General features: G+C 52.2%; 7 protein-coding genes across 7 annotated transcripts; 4 read left to right on the top strand and 3 right to left on the bottom strand.

Moving 5' to 3' along the window:
* Positions 1–613: 613 nt before the first annotated feature.
* Positions 614–1,470, bottom strand: NUU61_006989 (DUF2458 domain-containing protein; the record flags this gene model as incomplete). The annotated part of the gene is made up of 3 exons (XM_056657516.1): positions 614–877; positions 941–960; positions 1,086–1,470. The coding sequence occupies 3 exons, from the start codon at positions 1,468–1,470 to the stop codon at positions 614–616; spliced, it is 669 nt and encodes a 222-aa protein (XP_056510316.1).
* Positions 1,471–1,925: 455 nt separating this feature from the next.
* NUU61_006988 (uncharacterized protein) lies at positions 1,926–2,485 on the top strand (the record flags this gene model as incomplete). The annotated part of the gene is made up of 2 exons (XM_056657515.1): positions 1,926–2,354; positions 2,444–2,485. The coding sequence occupies 2 exons, from the start codon at positions 1,926–1,928 to the stop codon at positions 2,483–2,485; spliced, it is 471 nt and encodes a 156-aa protein (XP_056510315.1).
* A 411-nt stretch (positions 2,486–2,896) lies between these two features.
* Positions 2,897–3,866, top strand: NUU61_006987 (cytochrome c oxidase assembly protein COX14; the record flags this gene model as incomplete). The annotated part of the gene is made up of 2 exons (XM_056657514.1): positions 2,897–3,218; positions 3,364–3,866. The coding sequence occupies 2 exons, from the start codon at positions 2,897–2,899 to the stop codon at positions 3,864–3,866; spliced, it is 825 nt and encodes a 274-aa protein (XP_056510314.1).
* A 1,194-nt stretch (positions 3,867–5,060) lies between these two features.
* On the bottom strand, positions 5,061–6,330 carry NUU61_006986 (3-deoxy-7-phosphoheptulonate synthase; the record flags this gene model as incomplete). The annotated part of the gene is made up of 3 exons (XM_056657513.1): positions 5,061–6,074; positions 6,150–6,205; positions 6,288–6,330. The coding sequence occupies 3 exons, from the start codon at positions 6,328–6,330 to the stop codon at positions 5,061–5,063; spliced, it is 1,113 nt and encodes a 370-aa protein (XP_056510313.1).
* Positions 6,331–7,254: 924 nt separating this feature from the next.
* On the top strand, positions 7,255–8,167 carry NUU61_006985 (uncharacterized protein; the record flags this gene model as incomplete). Its single annotated transcript, XM_056657512.1, has 2 exons — positions 7,255–7,320; positions 7,385–8,167. 2 exons carry the CDS (start codon positions 7,255–7,257, stop codon positions 8,165–8,167), a joined length of 849 nt encoding a protein of 282 aa, XP_056510312.1.
* Positions 8,168–8,526: 359 nt separating this feature from the next.
* Positions 8,527–10,018, bottom strand: NUU61_006984 (S-adenosyl-L-methionine-dependent methyltransferase; the record flags this gene model as incomplete). Its single annotated transcript, XM_056657511.1, has 4 exons — positions 8,527–9,349; positions 9,412–9,535; positions 9,590–9,719; positions 9,779–10,018. 4 exons carry the CDS (start codon positions 10,016–10,018, stop codon positions 8,527–8,529), a joined length of 1,317 nt encoding a protein of 438 aa, XP_056510311.1.
* Positions 10,019–11,643: 1,625 nt separating this feature from the next.
* On the top strand, positions 11,644–12,125 carry NUU61_006983 (uncharacterized protein; the record flags this gene model as incomplete). The annotated part of the gene is given in 2 exon segments (XM_056657510.1): positions 11,644–11,765; positions 11,780–12,125. The coding sequence occupies 2 exon segments, from the start codon at positions 11,644–11,646 to the stop codon at positions 12,123–12,125; spliced, it is 468 nt and encodes a 155-aa protein (XP_056510310.1).
* Positions 12,126–12,518: the final 393 nt, after the last annotated feature.

Here is a 12,518-nt window from a genome sequence, read left to right as displayed (position 1 = left end):
CTCTACTTTTTCCTCTGCATGGGTTACCCTTGGATGGGAGCAGTGGATGAGAGTTCCTCTTCTTTGTCTTTCCATTCCAAACAGCATTTTCATGGTGTTCTGATTCTGGATCTTCTGAGATCCGTTTCGCATGGGGTCTACAATTCTTTTATGGTTGTTCATGGTTGTCTTTTTTCCATTGCCGGTCTGGGCGGAGTCTGGTTTCTGTGCTTTGCGGGCCTCTGGCCATGGTATCTACTTCTTTCTCTCATTTATGACGCCGTTTACGTTTACCTGATTATATCTCATGGGAATTGAATTGACGTTGGGCATTTGTCCAAAGTTACTTGAAGTATCTGTCCGATTGAATTGCAACTCCACGCTGTATGCTTCTCTGATCACGACAGGGAGAGAGGGATTATACCTAGGTCAAGTACCATTCAATTATCAATGCAGCAACAAAACAAAGTCTACGGTCTACCTGGTATAAATGTACGGATTCATTATTGTTCTTCAAGTTCTATTTGCCATCATAAGCTGGGCCACTTGCCCGAGAAGAACAGAGACAAATAGATACATTTCATCCCTCTCCCGCCCAGTTCTCCCAAGTCTGTCATTTAGACAGTCTTTCATTTCACTCCTTGCAAAGATCCTGCAGCAACTCCAGCATCCGGCGCTGCAAGTCCGCCAGCTCATTCCGGGTTACTCCCGAAGCGGCCTGATCAGAGCTCTTCACATCACCACCAGCAGGCGAATCTCGAACAAGGCCCGACCGGAGCACGAAGAAGGGGATGCGCAGCCCGCGCAACTCGGCAATTAGAGCGTCAGCCATCTGTGCAGAGGCCTTGTACACCTTTGCGTCGTAGTTGGTGATTTCGGCCTCGTCTTCTTTTGCAGTCTATAAGGACATTAAGTCAGATATTATAGAGAACAAGGTGAGAGAGAAGGGGAGTATACGTACTGATACCTCTTTCGAGTCAACTGGGGCACCGATGGAGCGTCTAGATAGATGATAGGGTTAGTTAAAGAGCAAAACCTCAGCTTAAGGTATGAGAACAGGCACTGACAGCACTGCATCCAGCTCTTTTTTCTTCTCCCCCGCGCACGCTGTTTCTTCACCAGCGCCTCGCGACTATTCCACCACTGCCGCTCGTGGCTATGCTGGCTTCTGATCAAGCCTCGGATGCGCAGCTGCGTCTCTTCGCTCTGGGCAACAGTGCGCATGACATAGCGCAGCGCAGCGGGCCAGGTTGTGATGGTTGCCGGGTCGACAGTTGGAGTAGCCGGCCGGTTTAGAGCGTTGGATTGTGGCTGGTGCGGGTTATGGGACGCAATTTCTGGGGTCGGCCTGTGGATGGGACCAGCTGTTTCTGGGTGGATGTTTTGGGGTTGGGCGCTTGCTGTGCTTTGGGAACTGCCCGCGGCGAGGCTGGATAGGGTGCGGAGGACGGAGTTAAGGTCGGCGGCGTCGTGGGAATTGTCGGAAGCCATCACAGCGGGCGGTGCTGTATTTTCAGCCAGCTGGCATATTGTGGGGTAGAGAGGAGGGATTGATTCTCGGGATTGAGTCCATGTTTTTGTTTGAAAAGCACCTGGTTGTCTTCGTCGGCAGATGACGGGCGGTCTAGGAGGGACGCATTCTGACGGCAGAAATATTTAGCGGTGAGGTTACTGAACTACTCAGAAGAGAGCAATCTATAAGAGGTAAATTGAAGCTACCCAAAAGTGATAGGGATCCTGTTCAAGTATAAATTTCTGTAGGACATTAGGGCAGTCACAGACTTTGCAAAAGCAGAGTTGCTAGGTATATTATCAGGGGTATATCAGAGACTCAAGGGCCGTAGGCGCAGTCAAAAGGGTAAAGAACTTCCCTTGAAATAGGCAGAAGCCCAAGTGTGTTATCACCCGACCTGCTTTCTCCCACACCCTTGATGCATCCTGCAACCATGGCCTCTGATTTTCTCAAGCCCTTGCCAATATTTTGCAGTCAGTCGCAGTCTCAGCAATCGTCGAGATGTCGACTCACGAGCCTTCTGTCTACCACATCCCTCTCACAAAAGCCATCCACACCACCAGAACCTCGGCATTACCGCATCTTTGCAGATTACAGCACGGATTTTATCTGGCGAGACTTCAATGACCTCAGATTCGGGGAGGGGGACTGTGTGTTAGAAGCAGAGGAAGTACTCTCTTCCTTCCCTCCGTCGGTCTTGCAACTCTATGACGCCTGGGTCGACACATACAACGAGAATTTCCGCGAACGACGTGAGAAGAGCCAAACCTATCGTGCCACTACCTTTGAAAGTGTTTCCGAGGAAGTGGCATGGAATGTCGCTGGGTTTTTGTTGGCGTGGCGCATTGCAATGGCGCCTCAGGTTGGGAGGATCGAGTTCAGCGCCGGTTGTTCCAAGTATTTGATTGAGAGGGAGGAAAAAAGACGAGTGACACTTTGGAATTTCTGCAGGACCAGGTTGATCTTTTGGCTAAAGGAAAGTTTGTGGCATAGGGCGATGAATACTTCCAAGGTCGACTTCTATCCATGGGTACTGCGCATTGCTTATGTTTTCTTGTATCGGGGATCAATACCACCGAGTGATTTGTTGGGTCTGAACCTGGAATTGAATGTATTCAATAGGCCCAAAGCTGAGTGCTGGTAAAATCATTGGCAAAGAAAATCCAGGTGTAGTGTAGAGAGCTTCGCAGGGCGGAAAACGAAGCTGATGGGCTTGTCTTGGCGTATCTCCCCGTGCTGAAAATTTACCATCAACCACCCAACCGCCATCTTCGACACTTCTCCACCAACGCAATCCCCGTTGATTCCGGCTGTGCCTGTACAGGCCGTGTCATCGAGATCTACGAATTCCTATTTTCCTTTCTTTTTCGGCTTGTTTTGTGAACTCCTCGGGGAGTCGCGACCATGTCCCGATCCGCCGCGGACGCAACGCGGTTCACGGCCACCGGGCCCTACGCCAGCTCCAAGTCCGGATCGTCCCCGTACGAGCTCCCCAGCTTCATGCAACCCAAGACCAGCAACAAGAGCCGTCCGGCCAACACGCCACAGCCGGGCCCCGGCGAGCCCGCTGAGACGCCTCGGCAGAAGGTGGAACGGCTGCGGGCGCAGGCGCGGGCTGCTCGGAGGGCGCAGGAGACGTCGGGGTTCGATCGGTTCGTGGATACTAGTCGGAGGTTCGCCAATAAGGCGCACAAGGGTGTGGTGTATTCGTTGATTGTCGCGTCGGGTATGTATCCTGCCCTGCCCCTGCCTGGTGGATGATCAGAAAGAAGAGAAGAAAACAGCTATCCACGCCCCGTCCATCCACACCGTTTCCGGCTGTCGCAGTTATAATGCCGTCAAAAGGTTTTCTGACAATGATGACTTTCTAGGTGTCTGCGGTGTCCTCACCGTCTACTCGATGATCTCGCTCACGCTCTACAACCGCCGCCAGCGCACCCTGTGGATCGAGAAGGAACTCGCCACCCTGAACCAGGCACACGCCGATTATACCAACGGCACGGCAACCCCGGAGCAGCTCGAGTTACTGAAGAAAGAGAAAATTGGCGGCATTGTCAAGCAGAAGCGCGAGGAGGACAAGGCCCAGCGGCCGTGGGCCAAAGCGAAGGCATTCTTGTTCGGGAAACTCAACACGGAGGATAGTGCCGCCGCCGTCACCCAGGTCAATCCTATCACGCCCACTCCTGCGGCAGATGAAGCCGGCTCCTCCCAAACTAGTGTGACGGACGCTGTTCAAGCGAAGCAGGCGATGGATGCCGCGTCGGCCAAGACCGGGGCGTCGGTCCCTGGTCAGTTGGATGTCATGGCCGAGAATGCAGAGCGTGCTGCCAAGGAGAAGTCGCAGAGTTGGACCAGTTGGTTGACTGGACGGTAGAGGGTGATTCTCACGCAAAAGAAGAAAGAAAAAAAATAAGGGGGGGTGGATGGGTTATGTTCTCACTTCCCCCCCTTTTATATGAGACCTCATAGTGAATGGGGTGAGTGACCTATGTCTCTCATTTTCACTATTGGATGGTCCTCTTCTCCTTTCATTGTTTCTTGCATGGCATACCGCGATCTCCCATCTGTGTTCTCGCGGCTTGCCTCCATCGTGCCAGGGGTTTTACGGCGTTGTATCTTGATCTTCTGGGGCTGTGTTTCTACTCGGTGTTGCGATGCTCTGAGAGTCCGATGGGGCTTCCATGTATATTGTGTACAGTACATAGATCTGCTCCAAGTCTTTCATAAGTATTCTGATTCCCAATTGTCGGGTTGCTCGCTACGTACTAGTATCATGCCATGAGTATATAGGCAGGCCAATTTCTACTAAGTACTACTAGATACAACATTATCTAGTAGAGTACTTAGTAGGTAGTCGGTAATATAAAAGAATCGGTTGGTTCCAGCACCAGTCCCCACCACCTCCATACCTCTCCAGCCAATTTCAAGCCAAACACAGGCTTATAGGCTAGAATTTCTTCGGGGAGGAAAAAAACCAAGTCCTTTTTTCCCCCTTGGTCCTTCCCCCCCTAGGCCCACCCACTAACCCGCAAGAGGAGGTCCCGAGCCCCGGGTATGCGCTTTGCCCGAGAAACAGGGGGGAGATGTTTTCCCACCCCAACATTGGTCCATGCATAGTGGAGCACTCACTCACACATTTCCTACAGCGTCGATCCCCCCCAGTGGACGAGGTCGTTCTTTTTTTTTTTTTTTTTTTTTTTCAGGAGAAACTAAGCTCGGAGCTAAGATTAGATTAATTAAGCTCATCCGATTTCCAGACTTTGTTGCTTTTGGCAGATTTGAAGAGTGGGGCTTTCCTAAATGGGAAGTATAAGATTTTCCTGCACATTGTACCACACACCACCACACACCACTGGCTCATTCCATCCATACTCTGCTAACTGAATAACACATGAAATCATTAGAAGAGAAGGAAATAGGGATGAAAAGAGCAAAAGCTGGGAGATAACCCGATTTGGCGATGAGACTCGAAATCTAGGTATCTGTTGAAGATGGCATCACTTTTGCAGTGAAACCGACGTAGGAGGAATAAAAGGGGGCATTAAATAAAGGCAAAAAAAGAAACCTATTACGAGCTATTGACACCGTTGGATTTGGACTGGCGGACGGTACGACGAGCCCGCACACCGTCGGCCAGATCCTCCAGCACCTGGACGGTCATGTCCCAGTTGATGCAGGCGTCGGTGATACTGACACCCTTGAGCAGGGCAGAGGCACCCTCCGGCGGGACCTTCTGGTTGCCCTCGTAGATGTTGGACTCGATCATAACGCCGACGAGGGCGGTCTCGCCCTCGCGCAGCTGGTCCGAGACCTCCTTGGCGACGAGGGGCTGGTTGAGGTGGTTCTTCTTGGAGTTGCCGTGCGAGCAGTCGATCATGAGCACCTCGCGCTGCTTCTTAGCGCATAGGGCCTCGCGCGCCGTGCGAATGCTGTCGCGGTCGTAGTTGGTGCCTTTGCTGCCACCGCGCAGGATCACGAAGCCGTGCTCGTTGCCCGACGTCTTGGTGATGGCCGCCAGGCCCTGCTTGGTCACACCCAGGAAGCGGTGCGGGTGGGCGGCGGCGCCGATGGCGTCGATGGCCACGGTGAGGTTGCCGTCCGTGCCGTTCTTATAACCGATCGGGAAACTCAGGCCCGAGGCTAGCTCGCGGTGCAGCTGCGACTCGGTGGTGCGCGCGCCAATGGCACCCAGCGAGATCAGGTCGGCCAGGTACTGCGGCGAGATGGTGTCGAGCATCTCGCTGGCGATGGGCAGCCCCGTGTTGGTCAGGTCTGTGTAGAGCTTGCGCGACACGCGCAGACCCTTGTTGATGTTGAACGACTCGTCAATGTCCGGGTCGTTGATCAGTCCCTTCCAGCCGACCGTTGTGCGTGGCTTCTCCAGGTACGCCCGCATGATGATCAGCAGGTCCTTGGAAAGCTTGTTCGAGAGTTCCTTGAGACGCCGGGCGTATTCAAGGGCCGTGTCCGGGTCGTGGATCGAGCATGGCCCGACGACGACCAGCAACCGGTCATCGCGCTGCTCGATGATCTCAATTGCTTGGTTCCGACCCGAGCGGACGGTTTCAGTAGCACGAGCGGGCTAGAGAACGCATTATTCGTCAGGGTTTGGGTTCAGGAGCAATTGGCGTGAGGGGGCGAAAAAAAAATGACTCACCGCGGGGATCTCAGTCTGAAGAAACTGCGGCGACAGCAGGGCATCGTAGCCCAGGACTAGAAGCAAAGAAGAAGAAATCAGATGATTGCCAGAAAGAACAGAATAACCTGTAATTTCTTGAGTTGTTCTCTGACTTACCACGAGTGTCCTCGTTGACCTCGGTAGTATTGACGAGAGGCATTGCGCACGATGATCGACCGAGAATTCTAGAATTCGAAGGCGATGAGCACGATCACAGAGCAATCAAGAAGCAGGATCAAGGATCAAGACTCTCGAGAAGAAATAAGAAAGCAGATGACACACCGAAGTGAAGAGACGGGAATTAAATACAAGAGAACAAGAGACCAAGAGGGGAACCCAAAAATTGACCAAAATTGACTATGGGCCAAGTGGGCCCCGTTGACTGGGTCTGAGGGACCTTTTTAAGGGCAGATGATCTGATCCATCAGCCGAAAAATAATATGATTTACATATATAATCAAGAAAATAGAAATTAAATCCCTCGCTCGCCACGTCCTAGTGATGTTTGTGCGCAATACTTGCAGCTCGGTGACACTAGATGCTTCCAAGGAAAAACCTGGCCCAATCACTCGCTAGTTCGTGACAGGGTGCGCCGGTGAGTCAGATCCAGATCTCAATGACTTGAAGTGCTGACGAGGACCGGAAGCTATGGATGTTGTGGACAGTCAAGACACCCGACGTGGTACTTGGGGCTCAGATCGACTCCCTGTCATATACTCCCCAATACTCCCTACCTACAGACTCTACATTGTGATTTAGGTGGATGTGAGATCTCCATCATCTTGGAAAGGATCATGTGAATGACATGAATAAGTCGACATTTTTAATTTTCTAAATAAGCAATGAACCAATAATTCCTCTAATGTATCGAATCACATCAGCCGTAGGGCTTGAAGGTTAGAAGTACCAAGTACCCCCGACTTCCCCGGGGCTCCCGCCCACCGCCAAGTACCCGGGTACTTCAGGCCCAACTGCCACGGCAACTCCCGCAGTCTACACCTCTCTCTCTCCTTGCGTGCCTCATGGTCCATGCACCTTTCCAGCTCCCTCGCTGGTCTCGGGGGTTTGCTTCCAACCCGCGGCCATGTTCGGTTTAAAACGTCTGCGAGATGACCTGGAGCAGGACGGGATCTTCAGCCCCGAAGCCAAGGTAGATCCTATCCACACCGGTGAAGCTCGTCATTCCTGTCGCTAACCTCCCGATCTCCCCCCAGAAAATCTGCTCCCAGGTCGCGCCCGAGTCCTCCGACCTCGACCAGACCCTTCGATTCCGTGCCCCCACACTGACCCCTGTGGACTCCTCCGACGATGAAGACCACCAGGATGCTAGCCATGGAGCTCATAAGACCAGCCCGACCAAACCCGTCCTCGGCCATCGACCCCCCGCACTCCAGCTCAATCCCGCAAACTCTATCGCTACTTCACAGCGATCTATCTTGGCCAATGGGGACGAGCTGTCCCCCTGGATCTCGAGTGGGCGCAGTAGCAACAGCCTTCAGCCTTCGCCGATCCCCCATAACCTGGTCAATCAGTCGCTGAACCTAACCGGGCCAGCATCAGCTGCACCCGCTCAAGACTACTTCCCCAGCGATATCTTGCCTGTCATCCATGCGCCCAACCCTGGGCCTCCGAATGTGATGGAGGGTGTAGCACCCTCCAAGGTGGACCCACACACAGCTACGGTCCGACTTCCTAGCCCCGTCAGTGACGATGACACCATGGCCAACGGCAAGACCCCTCCCAGCGATGCAGAGATGATGTATTTCTCGCCTCATCCATCATCCCCGCCGAGTTTCTCGGGCTGCCCGAATGTGACGGCATGGACTGCCCCTTCGATGATTCCAGAACCCCAGTCGACTCGACCTTGCGCAGGCCCTCTTCAACGGGCTATTCCATCAATGCCAAGAAAGAAGCCAGCCCTTGTCATGGGATATCGGGCAGATTGCGACAAATGCCGGCACAAGGTGCCCGGCCATTACAGCCATATTATCCGTTGATCTGGTGACTGGCAACGGCCCGGATGATGGTCATGCTTTCTTTGCTTTGCTTTTCTATGTACATTACAACTCTGCAACCATCGGCTGTGAGTTCCCGACAGCTCGATGTAGGCCCATCATTCCCGGCGTTTCATTCTTATCAGGGGGGCATATGGTGTTAGGGGATGGCGTTGATTTACTACTGGGCTGGTGCATAGCACATTCTCTTTCTCTCGCAATGCCATGTCACTGTGGTCTATTCTGATCCAAAAACCATTTCCGCCGTGTCTAAAGAAATTTAGGCTGTCCACTACGCAACACGACTCGTCATATAGGAACAGAGTTGACATCGAATGATAATTACATCGCCCATGAACAAATTAAACAGGCAGCTCACACTCAATAACCCCCTCAACCCCATGCCCCGGATCCCAAAACCTCGAAATCACCAACCCACACCTCTTCTCCAACAAATTCCGCCAATCCTCCACCGTGCGCTCTCGCGCACTAAACGCGACCATCAAATACAAATCCAGGTACGTCGCCTCCCAGTCCGCGCCCGTCGCAGGGATAACGTGCTCGTTGATCAGCAGCTTGCTGTACCCCGGGGTCATGGCGCGCTTTACTTGCTCGATGATCTCCACGCAGCGGTCGTCCGGGTAGTCGTGCAGAATCTGGTGCAGGTAGTAGGCGCGAGCGCCATGGATGGGCTGTGGGGTCAGAAAGTCGTACGGCATGGCCTCAATGCGGCTGTCCAGCTGGCTGATCTGGTCTATGGTCCGGGGCAGATCTTGCAGGATCAGGCGTCCGGGCGCGTGCGGGTGTTTGCGGTGGAATTCTTCCAGGTCGTGGCCGTAGCTGCCGCCGATGTCGACCAGCAGGACTGGATCGTTGTTTTTGCTGTTGCCGTTGCGGTTGTTATTGTTGGTGATGGTCTTGGTGGTGTCGAATCCAGTGAGCAGGTTTGCTTCGACCGGGAACACCTCCTCGTCCATCCAGCTTGGTCGTCCCAGTCGGAATCCGCCCATGTGGTCATTGAACTGGCTGGCCAGGGGTTGGTGTGCGTCGAGCCAGTCGAAGAATGGGAGGTCGGTGCGGTGCCCGAACATCTGGGGGTTCCCGTCGATGGCTCGCGGGGCGCGGTATCCGTTGATTTTGAGCCATTTGGGGAAGTGGATCATGGGCTCGATGAGGCTGTATGCACTGCTTGAAGTCAGCATTCCAGTCCCGACATGTACTCTAGAGGGCATGGCAAGTATACTCACTATAAAGAGTAGCCGCTCGCAACCACGGGGATGGTCATTGCCCGGGTGAAGTTCGTGGGCTTGTACTCGTCAGGTCCGGTCTGAGAGATGTAGCCCATGGCTGCAAGATGACGCAGAATCCGTCCTAAGAGACTATAGTCAGCATGGGTCTTGTTTGAACTGTTGACGGGGCACTTACTTAGGAGATCAAGTTCGAATCCAACGGCTGCAGCCAGATGCTCGGTGCTCTTAGGGCTGCCATCATTGGCGGCCAGATGCTTGAAGAGCTCGACATCATTACCCAGGGCAAGGGAAAAGAATGCGGCCGTCTGGTAAAGAAACAGTCAGCATTTCGGTATAGCTATCTGCACCAAATTCATCGCCTTACCTGTCCGCCAACATGCTTCAGCATCGTTTCTCGCGGTGTCTCCAGAGCGCGAACGAGATCGCGAGCTTTTTCCAAAACTGCTAGTCTCTTGTTCCGGTTGTCGCCTGAGAGACCCTCGCCCAAGCTGGAGATATCGGCAATAAGGCCCGGGACCGCGTCGATGTCGCAGGGCTCCGAGGCGATCGAGACATCCTCGCCGGGTTGACCGGACTGCTTAGTTCCATTTGTGACTGGAGCCATTGTTGAGTGCTTAATGGGAGGGGAATAGATATGGCAAAGACGTAGAAGTAGAATTAAGTTGGACGTCCAAGAAAAGAAATAAGCATATTTATACATGGACAGCTCTCATATCCCACTCCCTGAGCTCTTCCCAACCATAAATCAATTCCATGGAACCACAAAAAGATTCCAGTCAATCGCATCAAGTGAAACCTTTATCCAGACATCGCGTTTAACCGGCATAGATACACTGGGGGGTGCTTGGGGTCTCTTCCCAAACCAGGAGATATATCTCCTTCGGGCGTTCCATAGAAACGGTAGCCAATTATTTCTGCGTTCCAGTCCAAGGGGCCGCGTGTAGATTGGTTGTGAGATCCCTCTTGGCGTCGTTTACCCCACCGTCATGGGGCCGCGAAGAACGCGCTATATGTATGAGGTGGGTGTCAATTGTAGGTTGTACTTTGCTGTACTGTGCCCGGGCTTCGAGTCAGGTAGATGTGATCAACCTGCCGTTCATATTGCCCTACACATAAATTGGTTCTTCACAGCGAGTATCATTTGTTACACTTGCTGAATGAGAATGAGGAGAAAAGGGCTGTAGTGTTGCGGGTAGAAATTGGTTCTTGTGGCGGGGTTGACCATGGGGGCCGTTTTCTTGAACCGAGCCGATGTTGGACTTGCTAGAAATTTCAGCAATTGTTGCCCATGGATCATGCTCATCGAATGTAAAATCTAGATCGATGACGATGTGTAGACAAAACTTATATGCTAGAAATATATTGCAGGGGTCGTCCATGTTCTACTTTTCTGCTATTCATTCAAGCCATTACTCGACAATGCGTCTAAGCTCTCTTGATCCTGCTTGACGCCATGGCACTGATCCCTACACTGAGCATCCTTGAAGGGGCGTTGTGGCCAAAGTGTCACCACTTTGGGGATATTAATTGGTATTGGTGAGCAGTATACGCGAGAGAATATAAGATCACCAAAGCCCTACATGACATCTTCCCGAGTCAGTGTCAGATATGCTCTTCGAGATTGTGAATTGACCTGCAATGTATCTAAAAATCTCGTGGTCGGGGTTGAGACGAATGATACCTGATCAAAATGGGATGTGAAGGACGACCTATCGTGATCCGACTCTTAATGTAATCCCGAGGGGTTTGTCTATTCTTCTACTGAACTATTCCAGCTGCCGTTGTTCTTCTGTACGAACAAAATGTCAACATGGGTTCGAAAATCTTGAAAAGAAGATATACATTTTTTTTTCGCGAGGGCAAATATTGGGAAACCACACTCTTTTTCAGCTTTGCAGACGGGGGAGTATGGCTGATCATCTAGGTCACCATCCGGATCGGTCTCCACGCATCATCGATCTCGCTACCATTGCTCGTCCAGCAATGCTCCTTTTTCTCATCTTTTTTGACTGCCCTCTTTGTCTGAAGAAATATTCTAACCATATTCCACCCCACTCCCAAATTGCAGTACCAGCCCAGACCAGGATATGCCTAAACACCGCGGCGAGATCCATAGTGCAACATCACACTATCCCAGCACTTTATTGAGCCACAAGGATTCATCCAGCTTGGCGTAGGTGCCACCGGCAAGTGACGATGCCCCAGACCGTCGTTTCTGATTAGAAGATGATGGTCGAGACCCAATCAGCAGTCGGTATCTACTTCGGCGACAAGAACTGCTACAACATTTCCTATCTGCTCGACTCGGCCTTTGATCGCCATAAAAGCCAGGCTACTGAGCCGTGGCCTGCGTGAAAGCCTTGAGGTTTGTGACCGAGATCAAGCGCGCCTGGGTAAGGAGAGCAGATGCCGGGGAAAACTTGCCTCTGAACCAACTTGTGAGCAAATCGGATTCGGAGTATCTTGTGCGCGGCATCACCGACTGGATTTCTAAATGGAAGAATAATGGCTGGCTGTATTGCAAGCGTCAGCCTGTAGCGAAGGCGCCGCTGTTCAAGTTGATTGAGCTGTATATCGGGAGGCTTGAACGGGGAAAAAAAGTCGTTGTCAAGTTCTGGATGGTGCCCAGGGCCCAGAATAAGGAGGCCAATTGCTTGGCTAAAATGGCGCTGATGAAACATTCCACCAGGCAAAGAACGCTGGGTGACTGAGAGCAACCTTGGAAGTTATAGGTTTGCCGGTATGCAGTACTGAGGATGGAGTGCGATCCGATGCGGCTTCCGATCCGAACGGCCAGCATCCGATTCGGGTTTACGATGAAAATATTCATAGGGAGTGTATTCCAGATATATACGATTTCAAGGACAGGATAAAGAAGAATGACATTGAAGAAATATAAAAAGCAGAGAAAGTGTTGAAGGCTCAACCGGGCGGCAAAGCCCTTAGCCGATCTTCAGTGCCGACGGGTCCAACGGGACTGGTCGACCTCGCGGCTTCCGACCCCGGAATTCTGCCCGGCAATTATAAGAACACTGCGGGCCCTGCTTTATTTCTTGCTACAAGTGCGGGCATTTGCACATTGATTTTGAGATTGGTCTGACTTC

The sequence above is a fragment of the Penicillium alfredii genome (assembly GCF_028826965.1).
Source record: "Penicillium alfredii strain IBT 34128 chromosome Unknown utg000009l_segment0_segment0, whole genome shotgun sequence".
NCBI lineage: Eukaryota > Fungi > Ascomycota > Eurotiomycetes > Eurotiales > Aspergillaceae > Penicillium > Penicillium alfredii.
Note: the sequence above shows the minus strand (reverse complement) of the source record. Positions and strands in the feature narration are given on the sequence as shown.